The sequence below is a fragment of the Aythya fuligula genome, chromosome 4, assembly GCF_009819795.1.
Source record: "Aythya fuligula isolate bAytFul2 chromosome 4, bAytFul2.pri, whole genome shotgun sequence".
Lineage (NCBI taxonomy): Eukaryota > Metazoa > Chordata > Aves > Anseriformes > Anatidae > Aythya > Aythya fuligula.
This window is the reverse complement of record NC_045562.1, coordinates 64,170,975-64,195,175: the sequence shown is the minus strand read 5'-3', so window position 1 is coordinate 64,195,175 and position 24,201 is coordinate 64,170,975. Positions and strand designations below refer to the sequence as shown.

General features: G+C 37.2%; 1 protein-coding gene across 4 annotated transcripts in view; it reads left to right on the top strand.

The window, feature by feature from the left end:
- The window catches only part of EVC2 (EvC ciliary complex subunit 2), a 71,083-nt gene that overhangs the window by 5,173 nt on the left and 41,709 nt on the right, over positions 1-24,201 (top strand). For all 4 annotated transcript variants that reach the window (XM_032186860.1, XM_032186861.1, XM_032186859.1 and 1 more), the window contains exons 3-9: positions 4,467-4,627; positions 5,143-5,193; positions 10,392-10,578; positions 11,795-11,904; positions 13,389-13,451; positions 15,794-15,928; positions 18,476-18,627. In XM_032186860.1, coding sequence (XP_032042751.1) covers positions 4,467-4,627; positions 5,143-5,193; positions 10,392-10,578; positions 11,795-11,904; positions 13,389-13,451; positions 15,794-15,928; positions 18,476-18,627 — 859 coding nt within the window. The remainder of the gene's footprint in view (positions 1-4,466; positions 4,628-5,142; positions 5,194-10,391; positions 10,579-11,794; positions 11,905-13,388; positions 13,452-15,793; positions 15,929-18,475; positions 18,628-24,201) is intronic.

The window sequence follows — 24,201 nt, the reverse complement described above, 5'->3', positions numbered from 1 at the left end:
AGCAAGGGACTGATTACAGAGGACAGTTCCTTTCTTTGCATACCTATTCTTCCATCTCCAGCCAATATGAACACAGACCTACCATTACCACAGGCTTCACTCTGTAGGTGCATTTTGTACTACATTGGATCCTCTTGGTAATTTGCAGCAAGCAAAAGCAATGAGAGGTGGTGGTAGGAGACTTCTCCTTGCTAAGTGTGTTGTGTCTGGCCTGACTGTGGCTGCTAGAAGCACAAAACAACAGATCACCACACAAAGCAGTGGTACACAAAGCAAAGGAGTTGGAAAATGACTGCCTGGGGACAGCACCAAAGAAAGTTAAGCAGCACTCAATGGTTGTTCTGATCTGGTTTTGCATTGAGAGTGTGCTGATCAATTGTGCACTTGTCGTTTTCCATTGTTGTGGCACTGTGTATATGTGGGACTGAGTGAATGTTATAGGAAAAACTTGGTGTGGTAAAATATTATGACAATCTTCCAGTTGTTTCAGCTACATTAATATTTAATTTCATATTTTCCTTTGGTAATTCAATACAAAGTCAACATACCAGTGCTGGTAATTATCTAGGAATATGCAATTTAAGACAGGGTTGTGGTATGTCTGTTTCTGTTTGGTTTATGTAGGATTAAATAATGAGAAAATATTTTAATAACATGCTGATGAAAGGAAGATAAAATATTTAACAACTTGATCGTAGACTGTAAATGTGTGGAATGTTTAATTTATGTCATTAAGGAAAACAAAGAAAATTTCATCTTGGAGACAGTTATATTTTCTCACATCTCAAAAAAAGTGAAATTATTGCTTTTCTTTGATGAACTGTTTGATTTGACATCTTTGGGGATGTTTACAGAAAAGCCCCTGATGAAGCCTCATGCCTTGCTGCTTTGCTCACCGGGAAATGTTTTGGCCTGAGGTGCTGTGCCTGGGGTGCTCCCAGCAGCAGTCTGGCAATCTGGGCTGAGATTTGGGCAGTGCAGCTGAAACTGTTTCTCTGCTTAGCAAAGTTCCTGTTTCGAAAAGGAATGGGAATAGCTTCCATCTAGGAACTAATGGAAGTGAAGACTGTGCAGCTCAAATGATACCCCTTTTTTTTGAAAACAGCCGGAAAAGTGGCAAAGGTTGAAACTATAAGAAAAGAGAGTGAAAAGAGTAAAGAGATTGCAGAGCCAGTGTAAGGATTGGGATGCACCTCTGAAGAGGCACTGACAGTGCTGTGCTCTCGTTTCTGAACAGCAGGGTATCAAAAAGAAAGCTCAATGCTTGTTAGTGAAAGGCCTCAGGAGTCAAGCATTAGTATTTTGTATTTTCCAACCTCAGACAAATCAGACCTCAGACAAGTAGATTACTTGTTACAAGAACATTTTCAGAACAGAAATCTGGGATAAACTTGAAAACCACAGAATGTGTTATGCCTGTAACATCCTTTCTCAGATGTGCAGTGTCTGACTTTTCAAGCAATGATCAGCTATCTATAATCCATCTAGACCTTGTCTGAAAAGAGACAAGTCTGAAACTCACCTACCAAGGTTAATTGATAACTGCAATTATGTCATCTTGAGGTTACGAGTATTCAGTGAATTATGTGGAAAAGCCGTTATGTTCTTGTAGGTCAGCTGGACTGAGGTGTGTGTAGTGTTCTAGTGACAGATAAATATTTGTGGATCAGGAAAAGAGTTTTTTGTTGTTTGTTTGTGTTTTTTTTTTTTATTTTTAATTTTTTTAACTAACATTTGATACTACAAAAAATAATGAGTTAGAATAGTGCTGCTTTACTGGCAAGGGATACAAGGGTATTAGCAAACAGCCTGTGCTGTTAAAAATAAATATAAAGGATGAGAAAAAAACTGGAGCAAGGCAGTGGCATGTGTTGTGCTATGGACGTACCTCATCCTGATTGTATCTTCTTGAGCAAAGCCTAAATGCTGGGAAGGTGCAAGTGAATTTGCAGAAGTATCCTTGCAATCATCATCACCACTGAGGCTGCTTAGCATAATGTCAAGAACCTGCAAAATCCCCAACCTCTAATTACCAATGATGGAGCAGCCAAGTAACGTGCCTGGAGGATTACTCTGGGAGCTAGCCACATTATTGCAGGATTGTAAGTGATGACAAAGCACAACTTGAAAACAGTCATCTTGTATAATTAATAATCCTGAGATTTATTCAGAAGCAAAGAACACGATCAGTTAATCAAATTGGTTACTATGGACTTGGTACTTTCCAGGTAGGAATATCAGGATTTGCTGTCACATGGAAAACACAGTTGGGAGTAATGATGGAGAGATCTCTTGCTACGTAGGGCATGAGAACAAAAGATATTTCATGAAACAAATACCCCCCCTTCTCTATTTCCTATGAGGGAGGTTAATCAACAAGAAGGAAGTGATCTGCTAAGCAAGAAGCATTTTCAAGGCAGGAGTTCAGCAAAGCCTATATACTTTTCTATGTTCACTTCTGGCTCTTACAAAGCTCTAAGAAGTTCCTTCTTGTCTTCAACTGGAGTTTCTGTTTACTATAAGGGAAAGTTCATCTATGGTAGTCTGGCAAGAAAATGAAAAGGGGAGCTGATTTCCTACCTCCATGGGAATAGGGTGGCAATTGGATCAACATCTCAGAGGCACAGCAAATACAAAATGAATCCTTACATCCAAACACTGAATCTGTACAAAACTAAGAAGAAGCATGATTCAGTTGTCAGAACATACGTTTGGAGCCATTTTAGGCAGGATAATATTGCACTTGATCTGCTAGGGAGTGCAGTGTCCAGGTGGGCTCAGACTAGTAACCAGCACGTCAGTTCAGCACTGGTGACGTTCTGAGTGATTTGGGCTGTTGCTTAGTATTGAAACTGAAATGCAGCATGCATGACTAGCCTTGAAAAATACCAACCAAAAAGGTATGCAGGCATTTGGTATCGTAATTACATACCACTGTTCTCCTCACCAAATTTTCCTTATTAGTTTTACGGTCTCTAAATTAGTCTGAGTCTGTTTCACTGTGTAATAATGGTTTAAGTATGTAAGTGAAATTCAGGGAAGTGAATTAAAGCTAATTGTAAAATGTAAACGAGTAGCTTTTCCTGGTGGGTATAACCACATTTTTATCCAGTATAAACCACACTCTCCCAAATTAAAAGCATGCTATTCATCCTTGGGAAGACAGTGAAGGTCCCTGAGATGTACATGTCCATCTGGGTTCTGTAAGCAGCAGGAACACATCTCATTCATTATGTTAACATAAACCTTTTCAGTGCATCAATGCCTCGAGGCACTTTATAGGACCTTCTTCTAAACATCTAGTTCTGAATGCTCTGTGCATGTCTTTTATATTTACAACTGACAGTATTTATCTGTATTGTTCTTCCAACAGAACAGTGCCTTTCCAAAAACATGAAGCTTCTCATTTTTCTGAGATTGTCAGTATGTTCAACTCTTCATATTTCATTAACATTTAATAGCTTTATAAAAAATAATGCTTACATAACAGTGTCATTTGCCAAAAATCTTTGCTTTTTGATTAGAATTTTTGTTCATATGAATATATAATCCTAATGATTAAAACGTGTGGTTTAAAAATAAATAATAAAACTATTTTGCAAAGAATGACAAAAATGTATCTTCTTTAAACACAGAAAGTCCACAGTCCTTTTATAAATTTTCACTACATTTTTTCTCTATTCAGCAGCTGTACTGTTTTACAATTAGATTAAATTACTGATTTTTAGTGTAAGCTCCAATTATTAATGTCGTAGGTGCTTTTACTTCATTAGATGGAAATTATTATCATATTGCAATTCCAAAGGTGTTCTTGTAGTTTCATGTGATATCCTGGCCTAATCTCTACTAAAAAATGTGAGAGATGGGGTATAGGATAGCATTGATATTGCAAATTACTAAATTGTGGAGTATTTGATTTCATTGCACTCCAATTAATCTGAAAAGTAATTGACACCCTCAGTCAACTGAGAAGTATTTTTGTTCTATGTACTGAAATACTTGATGGTTAATTGGCAGACTGTATCTTTGAAGCAGAACACCCTTAGCAATGAGGCCACTCACATTGTAGAGTGCTTCAATTATTTATGCTTTGCTGTAAAATTCTTTGTGTTGAAAATATTAACAGTTGATTTAATGTGGAAACCTTTTAACTCATGGATTAGATGATTTACGTTTAAGTGGCAAGAAATCTTCTGTGGAGTTCCCTAGGTAGGACGCAGTTTTGTTTTAACTCCTGCTGGATTTTCTGGGGCAAGTCCCATTTCTGCTTCATATCTACCCTCTTGTCTCCATTGCCTATTTAAAATTGAAATGCTTTTTGGGAGAGTGTGCTGGTCATGGTGTGCATGCTGAGTACCACAAGCCCCATCATCTCTGGCTGGAATCTTCAGGGGTGACACACACCAAGTCGCTGCTGTGCCGAAGCCACCTTTAGCTCTAACACAGAGTCTTGCCTTGGTTTTCAGCACTGCAATTACCTCTGGTAATTCAAGCAAGTGAAGTCAATGACCTGCTCTTGACTTCTGCAGCCTCAGACGGTCAGTGGAGCCATTCGGTATTTGCTTTGATACCTTCATGGACAAAGAAGATTTTGTTTAAACGAGAGTCTTCTGTTAACCATCAGCTGGTCAGTAAATCATAGTTTGCTACTTACAGTATTTATAAACATCATTGCAATTATGTCAAAACTGAATGTTGCTTGGAATTTACTACCTAATTAGTATGTTTCTAATTCTGTCTCAGGTGATTGTGTTCACTTTAGATGGCTTCAACAATACCAATTGGTTGTGAGACTTCCAAATAATTATTGTGACAGATACAGCTATGTGATTGCTGTGTAAACTCTGATAGACACATAATAATGAATTGTATCCATATAGTCTAATGAACTTAGGGAAGTCTGATAGCCAAAAGATGCATGTGCCAATTAAGATACTAGTAATTAGAGGTGGGAATAAGTAGTTCAAACGGATTTGGACTAACAAAAAGAGTAATTGCTGGGATAACAAAGCTCTTAAATTTGAAGTTGATTAATACCTCTTAATTATTTTTCTCATTTTCTTATTTACATACTACTTGTGCTTCATTTTGTGAGTTATGATAGTTTCCTGCACTGTGTAGACTTTTCCTCTTCCTCTGCAGCCTGAAGATGCGTCCTCTGGATTTGGAATAACCCTTCAGAAATGTGCTGTGGTAAGTTTTTTGGTGTTTTGTTGTTTTTGTTATTTTGTTTTTATTTTTTTTCATTTCTCTTGTTAATTTGATAGGAAATTTGTACTCAAAAAGTGTTCTTTAAAACTGGAAACAGAATAGTACCCGTACTGTGTATTTGGGAGTATTTCCATTTTTATGTTGAGATGATTGCACCTCTGCAAGAGGAATAATTTTGCATTGTTGAATTGAAATTGAATAATTTGTTTCAAAACTGAATTAAGTCAGTGAAATCTTTTTTCAGACTATAGGGGATTTGGGTTTTTGACCAGTGTTAAATACCTCGGTATGAATCTATAAAAAGAATAAACGTGCAAATGTTCTGTGTATCAGTCACAAGGCTGGATAATGATAGAGAGAAACTTCTGTAGAGAATGTGATGGGCCTTTTTAGGTGTTCATCTGTCTTCCATGTGTGCCCTACCTGTGTCAAGTGTGGACATGCTTTCATGGGGAACAGAACCCTGTGAAGCGTCTGGGGACATCCTATAACAAAGCCATGGAAGAAACCATGTGTCACCATCAGCATACTTAGTGGGACTCAGCTACAGTATTTAATAGATAAAAGCACAGTATTTAGCACGGTATTTAATAGATAAAAATTTTCATTTGGCTTGCATAAAATGCATACAAGGAGCAAAGACCTCTCTGCTATAAAGAATTTTTAAACTTTCAATTTTACGTCTTTAGGTGGCATAGTTTAATAGATCTACTTATTTTTCCTTTGCCCCTCACCCCCCCTTTTTTTTATTCCCCGTGCTAGATGAATCAAATCTGAATTTTTATCATTAGAGACAGTTCACCGTGCTTTCCCTTGGAGAGAGAAAGTGCATCCAACTTTAAGGCAAATCTGAATTCAGCCATTGAAATGTTTCATATGATGACAGAGAATTTAGTACCCAGTACAGAAGAGGTGACATTATGACCTGCACCGGATCATTTACACAGAGAATGAATATGCATCACATCTCATGGCACTAATTATGTATAATGTCATTATTGAAGTAACTGCATATCATAATTAATGAGGCCAAATAGTGAGCATTTCAAGCATAAGAAGCAGTGACAGAATCTTCTGGGTTTTGCACTGGGGATTCTCAATTTTTGTATCAAAGCTTCTTAGCTTTGAGTTTGAGACAAATACATATTGTTTTTTCTGCCATTCATAGTGCATCCTCATACAGACTCATTAAAAATTGTGAAATCCTGCTGTACAAGATGAAAGATAGTCTGTTGTAGATACCAGTATTACCAGAAAATAATTGTGCCGTGCTACCTGTTGTAAATTACTGAAAACAGTACAACTGTATGTGAATTGTCTTCCATGTTGAAATTCATTTCATGTTTTATTTCCCTTTGCTTACCTTGTCATCCTCTTCAATCTTAATTCATTTGAACAGATGCTTTCCTGCTAAGAGGCAGACCAGCCATATGGTTGTCTTTAGCTGTTTTAAATAAATAAAAAAAAAATAAAAAAAAAAAAAAAAAGTGAATTTAGCACATTTCCTACCCACCACCTGTAAGTGACTCCTCAGAGCATGGAGATGACATATGTTTACTTCTTGAAGGCAGTATTTTTCCAGCATTTAATCATGGAAATACCATGATCAAAACTAGGGTATTTAAAATTTACCCATGCTTTGAGGGCCCAGTCCTTCTTTCTTTCACAAGAAAGAAGTTCCTGTAGGACTTCATTCCACAGCGTGGCATGAACGCTTCTGAGGTAGTACTTCATAACGATAGTAATCTTTAGCAGAGCTGAAATAAATCTTTAAATTTGTCTATTTGGCTTTTAAAACTTTTACCTCTCTCATTTCTGTTTTCTAAGGATTCTTGCATTTCTTGCATTCTTGCATTTGTTCAAACTTCTTGGAGATCCTCTGTTCCTTTCACTCCTAAGGCAATTCCTCCTAACATGTTCTTGTTCTTGCTGTGGTTCTTTCATTCCCCCATGTACCTGAAGTGACATGTACTCACCCATGTACCTGAAGTGACATCTGTTGCAGGGGCAGAGGGAAACTGAAATAAGCACTTATCTCTATTGTCAGTGGCTGCCATTGTGTTTTCTTCCTGTAGATGTTTGGCAGCATAATCATCTGCTCCAAATACAAGAAAAAATATCTTGTTGCTACTTAGAATAGCAACTCAAATGAGATATCCAGTGGCCACTGATCCAAATGGCAGTGGCATATGGAGGAGGTTCTTTCTAGGAGTGGTCAAACCCACCAGCTTACCTGCTGCTTCATTCTCATCTGCTATTTCATCTGCTACTATCCACTACTACTAGCTTAAAATTCATTGCCAGTCAGAAATAATGAAAGCTGGTGTGGCCTCACCTTGAGTACTGTGTGCAGTTCTGGGCACTGCAGTATAAAAAGGATGTGAAACTGCTGGAGAGTGTCCAGAGGAGGGCGATGAAGATGGTGAAGGGCCTAGAGGAGAAGATATAAGAGGAGCGGCTGACATCACTTGGCCTGTTCAGCCCGGAGAAGAGGAGGCTGAGGGGAGACCTCATCACAGTCTACAACTTCCTCGCGAGGGGGAGTGGAGAGGCAGGTGACCTATTCTGCGTAATCACCAGTGATAGGACCTGGGGAAACAGTGTTAAACTGAGGCAGGGAAGTTTAGGCTGGACATCAGGAAGAGGTTCTTCACAGAGAGGGTGGTTGTACAGTGGTACAGGCTCCCCAGGGACATAGTCACTGCACCAAGCCTGTCTGAATTTAAGAAGTGATCAAACTGTGCACTTAGTCACATGGTCTAAACTTTTGGGTAGACCTGTGTGATGCCAGGAATTGGACTTGATGACCCTTATGGGTCCCTTCCAACTCGGGGTATTCTGTGATTCTAAAGTAAAACCTGTATTTGAAGGTATTGACAAATGCAAAAAACACGACCTTCTGGCTGCCTGAGGAAAATTGCAGTAGATTAGTGATAGATTTTTGATTCCTCAGAAGGGTTGCTTTGTTTAGTCACTGAATTAAGAATTTTATTAAATGAAATGAAGAGAAAATGCAAATTTAGTTGGAGAACGATAATGAACTGTATGTGGGAGTGTGCATTAAACCTGTTAACTAAAGGAAGGAGAGGAGTAGTGCTGCCACATTCCCTCACCTACCTATGAATATACACATCCTACTTTTTCTGCCTATTCTATTGTAAGAATTTAGCTAAATTACTGTTTACATCTCCTCTCTCCAAATGTAAAGGAATATATTTTTGTCTGGTTAAAAGCATGGGAAAAAATGATGAAATCCTAATTTTTGCCTTCATCTCACAGAAGAGCAAAAGAAAGGTATGGGAAAGTAAAGGAAGGGAAAGACTTTCTGTTTTCCCACCTATTCCCAGCTCCTTCTCTTGGTAGTGCATAATTGTTTGTGTGCACAAGCCTATCCACACTTATTGTGGAACATAATATCGTATTAACAACTTGTGCAGTTTGAACCTGTGGTCTTTCAATGTGTGCTTTCTTGATTCAGTGATTGGGTCAGGGTCTCTGCTTTGTGGCTTTGGATTTTCTTTTTGTGACTTTTAAGCTTTTTTCCTGTTTCATTTTGTTGTTTTTAAAGCAAGTTTCCAGCTTTGTGACTGCATAGGAAAGGCTGAAAGGTCTGCTGACTACATCACACCAGTTCAGAAAACCAGGAGACAGAAAATCTGCCCCAAGTATATCACACTTCTAACATCTGGTGTTTTTAGGTCCCAGAAATGTTGTGTCTAGCTCAAGACACATGAACGTATGAAACTGGCAAAGCTTTCTTTACAAATATGATCAGGCCTACTTTTATACCTGCTGGCATTTATTTGCAGAATCTGGTATAATAGGTAGTTGTTTTTTTCCCCCCATAAGATTTATTTAATACAATTGAGTTTGAACTTTACGTAATGAGTTTGGAAAATTTAGTGTAGTATAATGAGAAGAGCTACTTACATAAACAGATTTATTCAAATGCAATTATTGCCATTTATGTCAGAAAATGCAAACTAAGCAATTATAATTTTAATAAAGCTTTTTTTTTTTTTTTTCCTCGGTTCATAAAACATTCTGAAACTTTCATCTGTTTCTATGCTGAATTAAAATGAAATGCATGGGTCGAGGTGCACTATAAAATTATAACTACATATGTTGAATCTGTGGCTGCAATAAATTGTATGATTTCTGACATCTCCCACAGTTAATGTTTTTAGTAGTCATTTTGGGGAAGGCTGCTTTATTGCTATTTTTCCTAGTGTCCAGATAGAGAAAAGAGACATTGCCTTTTTTTTTTTTTTTTAAAAAAAAAAAAAAAAAAGAGGGAAAAAGAGAAAGATTGTCCCTGAATCACACTTTGGTTATTTCACAAAGTGTTAATTTGGTGCCATTATTAGAAGACCACTGTGCCATCATGGCTATGTTATGGACCATCATAGTACAGGCCTGATGGAGTTTTTAGACAGTTTTGGCTTAATACAATTTTATAATGGAAGGCACTTTGAAAGGTGAGAGGTCAGTAAGTGACTCTGTGCTCAAGGCAATTTCATTTAGAGGGTGTAATTATTCAGTGAAAGTTAATGAATGCCTAATGGAATAAATAGATAAAGTCATGTGACTGCATGTTGCTAGTGATTGCTTATTAATTTATGAATTTCATCTCTAACTGGAAGCAGAGCCTTGAACTCCAAGTCTGCTAGTAGCTCCATCAGCCCTTATGTGGGAAGGGCAAATGGAAGCAGCTGGCACCCTTTGGAGCGTGCAGTTGCTGTGGAAAAAGAGAGAACCAGAGAACAAAAATGCATGAAGAGAATGAACTGGCAATGAGGACAGCTTGCAAAAGAAACATCTTCATGATACAAAAGCTAAGAATTTTCCAGAATCTGGTTATGAAGTTATGTTCCAGTTCTGTGTGTCACAGGAGTATTCGTATGCTTGTTTTCACTTACTTCTGGCTTTCACTTTACTTCTGGCATAAAACTTTTGTTTTATGTCCCTCTGTCTCTGAGCAACATTCAGGCACACCAAAAATTAAAATCTCCTTGGGAGTCTGAGATCAAACTGAGTGTAGTGCTGTTTGCAGGTTTCTCAGAATGCCTTCAGAAAATTGGCTTACACAAATAGTGAACTATTTACTAGCAGTCAAGACTACAGATTTTGCTCTTGATGCACTTACAACTGTTTTGCACTGTTAATATTTCTGTTTTCAGGTGGATGTTGAACATGATCCTCAAACTGCCTATGTTAGACTTCTGATTAATAACACCAACACGCTGCTCTCAAGAAACATCACCGATCTTATCCTCCTGGACAATATCACCGGTCTACATGTTCAAAAAAACAGTGGTAATAAGACAACAGATGGTGTACAGATTTACAGGAAAAGATTCTTGCAAGGTAACAAATTCTGCAGAGAAGTAGCTCTGATTACACATGTGGAAGAGCATCTGTTCAAATCAGGATATTTATTTTTGAAGATGTAAACTCAGTAATTATTGGTTGATATGGGTGAAATACCCTGTAACCAGTTTTGCGCTGCAGTTTAAAATTCTATTAATTCCCATTTTGGCTCCCACCTTTGAACTGCCTCTTCCAGGCATGGAAGTGAGCCCTTGTGCTCTGTAAAAGTCACTGCTGTCAAAATGAAACAGAATCTTTCATGATGGTATTTGTTCATTTTGGATATTTTAAAAAGCTTCTGCACAACCAATTTTAATTGAAACGTCATTCTAAACAAGAACGACGTTGGCTAAATAAGGTAGAAAGTAAGCAAACACTTTACTGAGTAGTGTCTTTAAAATCACGGTGGATTAACTTGCTGAGGTAGGGGTACACCGGAATTGCAAAAAAACATGCAAACAGGCAGAATGATTAATCTGAAAGAAGACAGCTCTGCTCTGTATCCATTTTCTACAGACTTGAGCAAATTATAAAATTGAAGCAAGTAATAGACCAAAAAGACCGTCCCAGTCTTGGAGTTAGTGTGTTTCTTAGATAGCAGTTGGATCCTTGCACATTCATAAAAATTTGTCTTTCTTGATTTCTTTATCTTCTCTTTCCTAAGCACTTGTGCAAGAGGTAGAAGATGTCCATAGAAAAATAATAAATTGCTTTTTAGGATTATGATTTTTCGTGTGGGGGATGTGCTGTGTTGGAAGAGCTCCAGAGCTGTCCCAGATCTTCCTCAGAGAACTTTGAGAAATTTTCCTGGGATAAAGTAAATTTATCCATATTCTTCTTCTCTGGACTATGCTGGTAGGCTCTGGCTACCTCCCCTACTGAGGAGCTTACTGCAGCTAGACTCCTAGGAGAGCACTTTTGCTGGTGAGGAAGCACAGTCTAAAGGGGAGCCTAAAAAGCTCCTCAGATGTTTTATTCATATTGGACTTGCTTTTCATATTTTGCAAACATCTGTAACTGCAGCTGAGCTCAGCTGGGTGCTCAACTCTTCAGTCTTCTTGTGTTAAAAAAAAAAGTGCAACTCTGCTGGGTTATTTTCGAGACAGTGTATGTACTGTTTTATTTAAGAAAATGCAGACACAATTCCTTAAGAGGCCAATATTGTATGGGTAAATGTACCTCATCTACACACTTTTTTCCTCTCTTTTAACAGTTGGAGAATACTTTGCAATCAACTACACTGCACTTCTTGATGCAAAGGAAACATGGAATGGCAGGGTCTTGACATTGCCTGCAAAGTTAACTTTCAGGAGTTCATCACAGGTATTTCCTGTACAAGTCTTGAAAGCAGTTCTTGTTCAGAGGGCTGGAGCACCTTTCCTGTGAAGAAATTCTGAGACAGCTGAGGATGTTCATCCAGGGAGACCTCGCTGCTGCCTTTCAGTTCCAAAATGGGTCTTATAAATAGTGTGGTGAGGGACTCTACTCGGGTAGATAATGATAGGACAAGGGAGAATGATCTTAAACTGTAAAAGGATATGTTAGATTAGGAAGAAATTCTTCACTGTAAGGGTAGTGAGGCACTGGAACAGGTTGCCCAGAGAAGCTGTGGATGCCCCATCCCTAGAGCTGGATGGCCAACCTGATCTAGTGGGTGGAAACCCTGCCTATGGCAGGGGGGTTGGAGTTTGATGGACTTCCAACCTAAGTGATTCTATGGTTGTCTGCCTAAGCTATGAGACCTGTGATGAGGCCTGCATGTACTGCAGTGAAGTCCTTAAGCTCCCTGGTTACCATGAATTTTTTAAATACATGAATTATTTTTCAAAGGTTAGGAAGCATTAGGCCTCCTTAAATAGGTAAAGGATGTTTGTGTGTTGTCCTGAAGCATTTCTTTCTACTTTTCTTATTTCTTTCCAGTTTATCTGTGTATCCTTAAAATAACAGTATCCCACCTCCTTATGTGTGTTTTCCTATAGTCTGTGAGAGGTTGCAGTTTTGACATGTTTTTATTAAAAAAAAATAATTTATTGTAATCAAAAGCACTGTTTAAATATGAGAGTTTTGAGGACCTTGAAGAGATTTTTGAGAGAAGCTGGGTAATCACTCAATCTTTGGTGATTTTTTGAGAACTCAGTTGCACCAGGCTCCAAGAGAACTGATCATGGATCTAACAATGCTGGAGTTAACCTAAGTAGAAAGCAGGACTAATGACACAAGAAGAGTGGTTTCTTCCAAAGTGACTTATTCCTCATTCATAAATATGTTTTGATATTTTCCTCATCGTTTTCTTAAGTGCATGTAGTTAGACCTTGCGTATATATTTTCATTTCCAGCTGCTGTATCTCACTTGTTTTAGAGGAAAAAATGATCAATGTGCATGAGGGTATACTACAGAGACAGAGAGCAAGACTTCAAAACCAAGAAATGATAAGAGGAGAGGATACAGGTGGATGTTTAGCAGAATTGATAGACATTGAGCTGCAAACTTTGATCCCTGCAAGACATATGCAGTGACTTTGACTCATGTTCTGTACACTTTCAGTCAACACAGAGTTTATAAATGTAGAAAAAGTGTAAATCTGTGAGCACTGAATAAGCCCGTGCTTGGTTAGAAGGGGAGTATATCCCACAGAGCACTTTTACCACTACATTTAGCTATCAGATTTTATTCAGCTTTACCTAGTGAGAAGTATAGCTTTTCTTCTGAGGAGAAGCTTTTGTAGAGACTCTGGGCTGTTTGCCAGTGTTATAAATTGGATTCTGCTCATTTTTTAATGCTTGTAATATTTTTATATTTCTCTCAGAATAAAACACATCTCGTATCGTTGATGGCATCATTCACCATAACTGAAGAAGAAAAGACCAAGGTAAATGCTATGACTTGGCATTACACTGTCTCAAACACACTGACTTAAACTCATGGATAATCTAACCGAAATCCTAGGGGGCTAAGAATGTAGTTAGGTACTTAAATTTCATCTGGCTATTAATCATAGACAAGTTCTGCCATTTCCAATTATAAGGGGAAGAAAACAGGAGTCAAGACAGTGGGGTTTTGTTATCCTAAAGCAGCAATATTTAGCAAAGAAAATCTTCAGAGTTCCATTATATGTGTAGCATTTTTTTTTTTTTTTTTTTTTTTTTTAGTCTGAAGCATTGACCCATTGTCCAGCCACAGAGAATTGTGATGAGGAATTTGCTCACGTGCTCTTGGGCATAGCTACCACAAGAAAGCTATTTGCCTTTCAAAAAGTGTGGAGTTATCCTCCACCTATCGAGAAACTGTTTCATACTGAGACAAGTGAGATGTATTGTATTTGTCCATAGTGTCAAGTGTTATACATGATCTCAATCTTAAATTTTATTTATTAAAAATTATTTGAAAGGGTTCATGATTGTGGTGAATGGTGAACAACCAATATGCTTGTGACTAAGCGGATTCTGAATGTTGACTAGGGGCTAGAAAAATGAAGAACTACTTACACAGCCATGGCAGTACCATGCTAAGCTGGTCCTGTGAATTTACATGTGGTTTAATTGCACACTTCTTGTTGTGCTGTTCTTTAAAATTTTTCATACCCTGTGGATTTTCTCTTCGGTGTTGCTGGAAGAAAGTGCTTGGTTGCCTATGACAAGATAAATGAAAAAATATGGGTTATGAAAAATGTGGGTTACGAAAAAATACGAGCATAGCTTATCTGTTGGCCCGTGCCAGATGTCTTCCCGCAGTGCTTCAGGGGCTGTGAATACTGCATGCCTCTGCCCTTGGCTGAGTGGTTTCAATGCTGAGTAGGAAGCTGTAGTGAAAGCAAAATGCATTTCTCCTGTCTAGCCACATTGCATGGGATTTGTGATAATAATTATGTTGACCTCATTTTTGCCAGAATTGTTTCCCTCAGCATCCTTTAAATCAGTGGGAGCACAGCAACTTTTGAAAGAAAATCAGGCCTTTAATGCCTCTTCACCTCACACTATTAAGATGGCTTAAGAAGTTAGCTTTAAGAAGTTAGCTTTTTGAGGCTCATTGATGTGCCAGTGGTTTGGAGGTCAGCCTGCAGTGCCAAACTGGTCCTATGCCATGGTTTGTATGGGGTCTCTGATTCCCCACACCGCAGCATCCACTGTGATGCTTTCAGGCATTATAGCCCATTAGGCTGTATCCAAGGAAATGGGGTGTCCCTCCAAAACTCATTTTACTGTCTTATAAAAGCATAGATAATTCCCTATCCAAGAACTTTTTTCCATAAGCAGGCAGTAAAAGGATCAAATTCTGCTGTTAAATTAGAATAAATACTTTCTACATTGCAGACTGCATATGATTGTTGCTTCCTGTGCTGAATTCTGTTTGTTCTATGGAATGCTCCCAGCTTTCTGCTTTATGAGATGACCAAGCCCTGCTTGCAAGCGGCATGTTAATTATTTACACTTTCTAGCCCCAGCAGAGTGATTATTTTGTGGTGAAACATTATACTAGTAGCTGTGCTATATTTTTCATGCAGACATCTCAAAGAACTAAACAAACATTAAATTAACTTTTGCTACATGGAGCATGAAGTAAAAATTAATTTTTAATGCCATTCCATTTAAAGATTAAATTAAGACCTAAAGTGAAAGGCATACAAAGATATTAGTTGAAGTGTAGTTCCAGTGCTTCTGCTATTCTTTTCTGACTCTGTCTCATGGAGAAACTGCAATGATACACACAAATTAGGGAGTTTTATCGTCAGTTATCTGTTTATTCTGAACTCCTATTAGTACTTTATCCCAGTGTTGTTTACTGAGTTTTACTGAATCAAGAAATGGCCATTAATTTCAGGAAGCCAACATCAGACTGATTTTTCAGAGGCTCTGGGCAATGTCAAATGCCATTAATTTCAATGACATTTTGGAGAGATTGGCAACGCAGGCTCTTAAGTAGTCTTCCCAAAAGTCACAGCAACTACAATTCAATCCATGAGAGATCTGTTGTTGGAATTTACAGAGGCATTTGGACTATGTGGGCATAAGGGCATGCAGACTTCAAAATCTATGGAAAATAGACACTATTAATAAATAAAAATTACTAATTGTAATTTAATGCTGAGTAACCCTGAAGTTTTATAAAGCCATTTAAAAGTAATTTACTGCGTTCATTACAGCTGTGATCTTTGAGTCTGATCTTTGTATATATAGGAAAATTAATTTAAATAATATGGTCTTTTCATTTCAGATTTCATACAGCCATGCCATCCATGCTTCAGGATTCTTCATTGCTTTTTTCGTTTCCTTTGTATTGACATGTGCTGTTTTTTTCATTCTTTACCAAACCAAAGTATTAAAATGGAATTTCCATAGTAAAAACCAGGTGAGTCATACTATCTGTAACAGTACTTTATATAATTTTGTTATTGATCATCTCTGATGATATAACATGCAAACTAATATGGATTGCCTAAAGTGTTTTTGAAGCTAAATAAAAGGCACCAAGTGCTGGATTGAATTCACTGGTACTATAATCTCTACAACCCCAAATCTTTAGCACAATCAGATTTAGAAGTGATGTAAGAATAGCCTGATCAAAAGAACTGCTGTCAATAACTGGTTGTTAAGCTTCACAGGGGAGCGATACTACCCATTGGCTTTGCATTTGGTTTCATCTTCTTCCTTGTCCTTATCTCTCCTTTTGCTCCCGGTATGAGAGGCAGAATAACTCTGGGTAGACCACTCACCTCGAATGCAGAATACATGAGTCCAAATTGTATTTCTGATTATCAGGAACAGGGGTTTGAAGCTGGGTCTCTTAGATCTTTGGATTTACCTTAGTCTCCTGAGTGATTAAGCAAAGCAATTGGGTTTGGGGATGGAGCATTTACGGTGCTCTTTATCCAGATCATAAATACAGAGAGAGAAAATACAGTCTGAATATCCATCAGATTGGCCCAAGCTCCAGTCCTTGCTTTTTAAAATTATTTTGCTATTTATATGAAGTGGAACAACTTCAGTGGGAGGGAGATAGAGACCTCGGTTGCTATTACAGTGATGAGAACGATCTCCTAAGAAAGGGGGTGTTAAAGGTTTGAAACCTTCCTCTGCTCAGGTGGTGGTAGATCTCTCCTACTGGGTTGCCAGGTCAAGCAGGCAGTGTCACTCTGTCTATTGCAATTTCTCTTGGGCATGGTCTGAGAATGTTGGTTTAGGATGGAAGTGATGATACAGGTGAGAGACATATCATTTGAGATTCCCTCTGGGGCTGTTGGATAGTATAAACTGTGCTGGCTGGTGCTGTCAAACTGAGACAATTAAGACTGACAGAAATTTAAGTAGTAGCTGTGTTCTCACTCTACTTTTGGATTTCAGTTTGGTTTCTTTTTCTTCAGTGGTCTGATTTTTTCAAACGCCCAGAAAGCTTTAATTTGTAATCTATAATGAAAGTGTCTGTTTAAAGGTTTCAGAAAAATTCCACAGCAAGTTTAAAGATTTGGTTGAAGCATTTCTGTAGGCACATATATGTGGCTGCCTGGAGAGCACTTTGGGGTTTTATTCTTCCTATGCCAACCGACTTCAAAACAAAGAAACCCATTAGATGTGTTTCTCAGGGACACTGCTGTGCTGTGGCATGTGTGGAGGCAGTCCAGGGAGGGCAATGCACTTGTAGTGCTCTGCTTTTCTGCATAGCAGTTGGAGTGCTCTTGCGTAGAGGACAAACGTACTGAGAAGCACGTACCCAGAAGTAGTACTCTGCTTGGAGACCTCAGCTTCCACATATTGCTCTGCTTGAGGCAGGCAATCTGGGGAGAGTTGTAGAGGGGCATAGCACATTTCAGAGGCTTGGGTGGTCTTGCTGGAAATAATTTGTTTCAGGACTAGATGTGTACAGTTTGCTTTATGCAATTATGAGTATTGGTTTCCTATCTCTAGGTAAAAATGCTGTGTCAGATGTAACTTCACAATGTTTGATAGATTTGAAGACAGTTCATGTGCTAAGTCATCTGTATATGCTCTACTGAAGCAGCAAAAAGTGAGGGAAAAAGATGTATTTTCTTTGTGATTTAAATTCTGTGAACAACTTATTTTATCTTTTCTATAATTTCTGACAAATGACAAAAGAAGGTTTTATTGTGTTTTTGTTGTTGTTTTTAATAGATTTGCATTAAATTTTCTATCTAATGATAGGTAAATTTGTCTCATTATGCAGAGGGGTCTCATTATGCAGAGGGGATCTAGTCTCAGGCCAGTGGATGGACCAGATGAGCTCAGAAAGTGCTTCCAGCCTTACTCTCTCTGGTTGAAAATTACTACGTTAACAATTTTTATTTCTTTTAGGCCTGAAGAAATATTCCCTTCCCATTTAAAGGGCTGCTTTTTTTTTTTTTTTTAAACAGAAAAACCTCAGATAACATTGCTATTAAAAAAAAAAAAAAAAACGACCAATTCAGTCCTAGCATGAGCTACTTACAGCAATTTTTTGTATGGTGATTTTCTTAGCTCATCTCAAGGGAGCCTCACCGACCTGTGAACTGTCTAGTAGTATAATTTTGCCATATGTAATGTGTATACCACAGAAATTTCTTTAAAATTTTACTAGAAAGTTTATAGTAGAAAATAACCTCCTTGGAAGGCTTTTGCAAGCCTACTAATGTCAATGTAAAGTCTGCTATCTTTTGCATGAATTTCTTCATTTGTACTCCTGATCAGTTATATAGAAAAAAGTGCAGCCTGAGACAAAAGTGTTACACTTGATCCTAAATATGTATTTGAACTACACAATTGCTCTATACCATTTCCAGCTGTACAATGTGATGATAAGTGGGAGTCTTTCTGGTAACTTGTGATTACCTGCAATAAAATGACATCAGCTTCACTGTATTTTTTTTTATAATCTGAAGCTTAATTTTTTCTTCTTTTTTTTTAGGAGATACAACATGAACTCAGTCAAAATCACAAACTGGAGCATTCTCAGTTCAGTTCAGGTGATCTCTTTAGTGAAGATGTAATTATGAATGACCAAGTAATTGATATACTGACATTTGAAGAATCGAGGAATATGCTTCAGGCTTTAGAAGAGTAAGAATTCCTGCTGTTACATCACATTAATCACATTTACCATCATCTAAATCTTTCAATATGTTTTGACTATCTACCCTTTAATTGTTATTTTTGTAGTGTCTATTTGCATGTACGACTATGTTACCTTAGGTTTTTGAAATGTATTAAGATAGCCATCTGTGGGAACTGAAAATTGTCATAATTTACATTGCTTCACTTATCGAAGTCACAGCTCTAGATAGGCCTGAGGCATGCAAGTTTTCCAATTCAAATGAACATCTGTTTTTGCTTCCCTATGGTTCATTAAGTGAGGAAAAACTTCTGTGTATAAGAAGATGTTGAAAGGGTATATTCTACTATTGCTGAACACAGTTCTGCTTTCAGAACTGTGGCTTTTATCCTAGCACACCCCTTCTGGGTGCCGGCATTTCTGTGTAGCAGTGTATTTTGGAAACACCTGGATCAGAGTCTAAGGAGTGACAGTTTGTAGTGCTAACAGAAAGATACCATATAGATTGGATCAGCAGGACCACTGGGTAGAGCGGAGAAACTCCTGGTTTTGTAGAAAGGCCAGTCAGGGTTGTTAGACAGAAACATGCAGCTAATAAAGGGCATCTGTTCTTCAGCAGAACTGGAAAAAAAGGTGTGATGTGAGGACAGAGATTTTGTTTGTTCAGTCTTATAGTTCGCTCCTGGCAAGTCAGGTTACAGGCAATATTATGCAACTATAAAATCTGCAGAAGCCAAAAAGGAAAAGTTAAGGGATCATGGAAGTAATTTTCTTTGTTAAAAGGTAACTAACAGCATTATTATTTCCTGCATTTCATTGGGATGCTTATCTCTGTGAATTGCACATTGGTCTTTGCTTTTATAACTGTACAGCAGTGCAGGTTTTTAAGACTTATCCTATAAATTGTTATGTGAATGTTAAAAAGAAGAGGATCAAACATTTTTTTTTAAACTCATTTCAGTATTATTTTATATTAGAGATAGTGAATATCTCGCAAATTTTAACAAAAATACTGGACTGTTTTGAGATACATTGTAGTTTAGAAAGGTAAGTGTTCTTGCAAGCCCTTGAGAAGTACTATTTGAATAACTGGATTATTCATATAGCTAAACCCTTAAAATGGGATTCATTTCTTAGTTTGAGTATATGTCCTGGGGCTGTGTTTTTTTAATATTCTTATGCAGTTAATGCAAACGCCTCTCTTGTTTCCGCTCCTTTCCCCACAGTTCCTGTTTTCTCCCTTCCATATCCTTTTTTTCATCTTTTTATTTTTTTAATCGAAGCACTTCATTTATCTGCTTCTCATTCCAACACTTTCCTTTAGATAACAGTTTGGAATTTTGTAACTGAATTAACTGATTTTCCATTGTAATAGAGGAAGTCATTTTAGAACGCAAGTGGACTTCATGTACAGCCAATGCTTGTTATGTGATTGGAGTACTTGCAGGAAGTCCTTGCAACTGTATGGAGTCAGGTCTGACCCCAAAACAGGCACTTGTTTGAAGCATTCCTCATTGAAGGCAGCAAAGGTATCTAGTAGGATATAAGTTACAAAGTCACTTATGCAAAATTGAAAATACTGCCTCAAAAATGGCCTCAAAACTGCTTGAGTTGGCAGTTCTCCTGAAAGCAGAAATGCAGAGATTGTCTTGTCTCTTTGAATGTTCAAGAAAATAAAAGGATTTTCTCAGCTATAGTGTAAAATATTAGATAAAAAAGCTGGTATGGTCTGAAATAGCTGGAATGGAAAGGAATGCTTTCATCTCATTACAGCATCCTACGTGAATAACTGTAGATATGCTCACTAGACCCATTTTGGGAATTTATCTGTCTTATGGCACCTGGATTCATCTGTGTCTCTTTTGGGAGAATACAGCTTATCAGCAACTGAAAAGTCATCAGTAAAGATTAGAGTGATTTTATCATGCAGTGGGCTGTGACTGTAAAACACTACAGTGGCCATCAGCTTATTTTAATCATTGTGTACGGTCTCCACTGAAACCACTATTCCACATTATTGGACTGAAGAGCACCTGTATTTCTGTTGAATATTTTCATCCAATTTAAAATCAATGTAAATAGTTAAAAGGCTAGGAACTTGCTCAGGATTTCACTGATCATAGGAAGCAGAAAGAGCTTGTAGGATTTTTCAGTGTGGTTTTATATTCTGCATGTGGAAGACAACATCTTTTTGTAGAAGAATTCTCCTCTGGTAGACATTCTGGTGGACTGTTGATTTAGTGCAGATGTCCAACTTTTTGCTCAAAATCTTTGCATTTGAGTTATCAGTCTCTTTGTGTAACTAACTATCTGGTCATTTCAAAATTTGGTGGTTAGGCAAGTAGGAATGTCTGAAAGTGTCTTAGTTAGAGAAATGAAATCACCCGCTTAAGCCCCTTCTCCATCAGGAATGAGAGACAGAAAAAGCAGCATCAGTGTTGACAGCCGGTGAAACAAATTTACTCTATTTTGGGCAAGTTGCTTTTTTCAAGAGAAAACTTTGATAGTCTTCAATTTGTTCATGCTTTTGTAAGGAGGTAGAGCATCACAGCAAATAAATGCTTGTTAGTAAACAGTTGCTAATCTTCTTCAGCTTTTGAGTTATCTTTTGATTTTTTCTGGGATCAGAATGATAGATGGACCACAAAAACATCCAGAATTGCTCTCCTTTAAAAAGAGGATTGAAAGGGTTATAGATGTTTCTGTGAAGGGCTCAGATCATCCTCTGTTAGGGATTAGGAAGTAGCCATTGATATTTACATTATTCTAAATCTTCTTTCATGTATCTTTTTTTTCTGTATTTTTTTCATGTATTTTTTTTTTCTGGTTCATTTACTATTAGTAGATGACACACAGATGAAATGACCATTCATTGGCACTCATGGGTATTAAATTACTGCATGTCTGTTCTTTTCTTCTCTTTCTGGTGGCATGGTTTATCTGGCCAAATGAGGATCTCTGTGATGGAAACTTCTACACTAACTTATCCTGAGTTCCCATTTTGACACAGTGGTGAAAAAGAGCACTTCTAGAGTATAACTCCTCTTAACCTAAAGTAGACATCTAGAAATTAGTCATATGAATGCTGTGCCCACTGATTCTAAAACCTGGAGCCTGGGCTGATTAACCCAGATATAGGAGTCTGGAGGTAAGTGAGACAAATCCCAGTCTTGCAGGGTGGTGGGTCTAAAAGGCATTAACTTAATGCCTATATTAGGTATTTGTGATATTGTTCCTGCATTTTTCAACAGCTAGAATATAAACCTTGTTTTCTATCTCACTGTAAGCACTCTTTTATGATACTAAGCCCTGTCTCTTAATTTTTGTTCCATATTCTTTACATAAGCTGGGGAAGACAGTCCTTTAGTTTCAGATCTATATTCCTTAGAGGTTTTCATCTTAGTCTTTTAATATATAAACTGTTGTACATTATCCAGGCTTTTAGCAGATTCGAAAGACAAAGATAAAACACTGTACCATTGCCTTAGGGGCTTCTCTGACAACAAACTGTGCTAAAAACAGAATAGAATAATCCTTATTTTTACTGAATTATCTGTTTTAAGGATAGTGCTTTGCAAAACATACTGGCAAGAGAAAGAATGTGCATTTGTAACTTATTAATAGATAATTGCAGTCAATTAGAATGGACTCTGTGCTGGAATGAAATGTTATAGTTATACTGATTGTGGTCACACAATCATTTTTTCAACAACATTGCATTATTTATTTATTTATTTATTTATTTGCATTTAACGTTACCCAGCAGAATGGTTCTGTAAGGAATAAAGGGATGAGAATTGATTTGTCTTGCAGGAGTGGCAATATACTAAGAACTGAGCTTGTATTTTGAACACAGTGTTTTCATGTCATGTGTATACTGAATATGAATTTCAATGTCATAATCCTGCTTTTTTTTTTTTTGTTTAGGGAGGCAAAAGTGTATGGGCTTTTGTTAGAGATGGGTTGATGCTTCAGGTATTTCAACCAACAAAATCTTGCTTATATTTTAATTCAGCAAGTATATTCTAGTTTGATAATTCCTTCAGTGTAGCTGTGTGTCGTTTTCTCTGCATGGTGAACACACACACTTGCCAACGTAACTGATATATTCATTTTGAATTACACTGTGATAGTAAACCGGTGTAATCATTCTGATGTTTTGTTCCATTGTCCAGACACAAGTGAGAAAACTACTCAGAAAAGTAAGAGCCACAGAATTTTTTGTCCTCTTCATAGCTAGTTAATGTCTTTTAAGAAGTGACAGTGCCAAATTGTTTAGCAAATACATTAGGAGCATGTGTTCAATATTTATGGACAGGGACATCTTTGGAGAGTAGACAGTTTGCAATGTCAGGAGAATTGGCTAGAGAACAAAACATACTTTTAATATTTCATAAGAAAGCTTCTTAGTTACTTCTTCTGTGAGTTTAGTCTTAGTAAGTCATATCCTTGATGCACATTATGCAGCAAAATAGTTTGGCTTCTCTTCTCAGTAGGTTCCTTACTGTGTATATTCCCTAATATTGGCCCATTGGCAATGAATGCTAATGAGAAGAAGCTATATGATTTGAATATTTAACATAAGCACTAGATGCAAATGTTGCAAGCACTAGAAGCACATGTTGCAAAATGTTGTAGGTCTCTTTTACTGTGTATCTGGAACAGTGTGTGAAGATAGCTGAGCAGTTTGGCTTTGTGTCCGATGTGATGAAGTCTGACCATGCTCATAGTATTAAAAGGTACAGCTATTTTAAAGTTAACTTTATTTCTTTAAATGTTTTTCCACTGCTACAGCTTTTCTTTTTCATCTTCATTTTGTACAACTCAGCTTACTTGAATTTTGCAAAGCTCTAGCTGAATTTCTGGCTGAACTTGAACCTCATTGCTGATACACAATAAACTCTGCCAATTATTTTGGCAGATCACTAAGTAATATGGATTCACTGAAGCTTATTTTTTTCTGATGGTAGAGGGCATCGAGGCCAATGTACTAGAGAACGAGATCAAAATGTTTCCAGGGATCCTTGACAGAAAAGTCAAAAACAATTTACTACCATATTAGAAGATCACCTTTTCTTTCTAAATGTAAATTTTTTGCCATACATCTCAGTTTAATTTGTTATAGAGTCAATGTGTTTTTGTTGTTTGTTTTTTAAACCTGAATTCAAATGAAAGGTAAGAAGAAAAAGATCACATTGTCATAGCAGCTAGACAAGAATATTCCTCCATAGAAAATGGTGACAAATAATTGTATTGTTAATGCAAAAAATGGAGATGCTAAATTTCTGTGCTTCATAACTTTTAAAATGTATAACAGAAATTTTAGAATTTTGGAGGGAGCTCTATTTTTGTGTAATGTGTACAATGCAGGAATATAAAAATAAATAATAATCACGTAAATGTAACGGTAAGATAAAGCACCTACACATGGAATGAACCCCAGAACCTGCATTTGTAGTTCTGTGTTATAAGTGCTGTTATAAACTTGACAAATGCATAAAGTATCTTTTTTTTTTTTTCCCCCATCAGAGAAACACAAATGCTTGATAGGTAATAGGAAGTAGCTCATAAGGTAGAGGAAG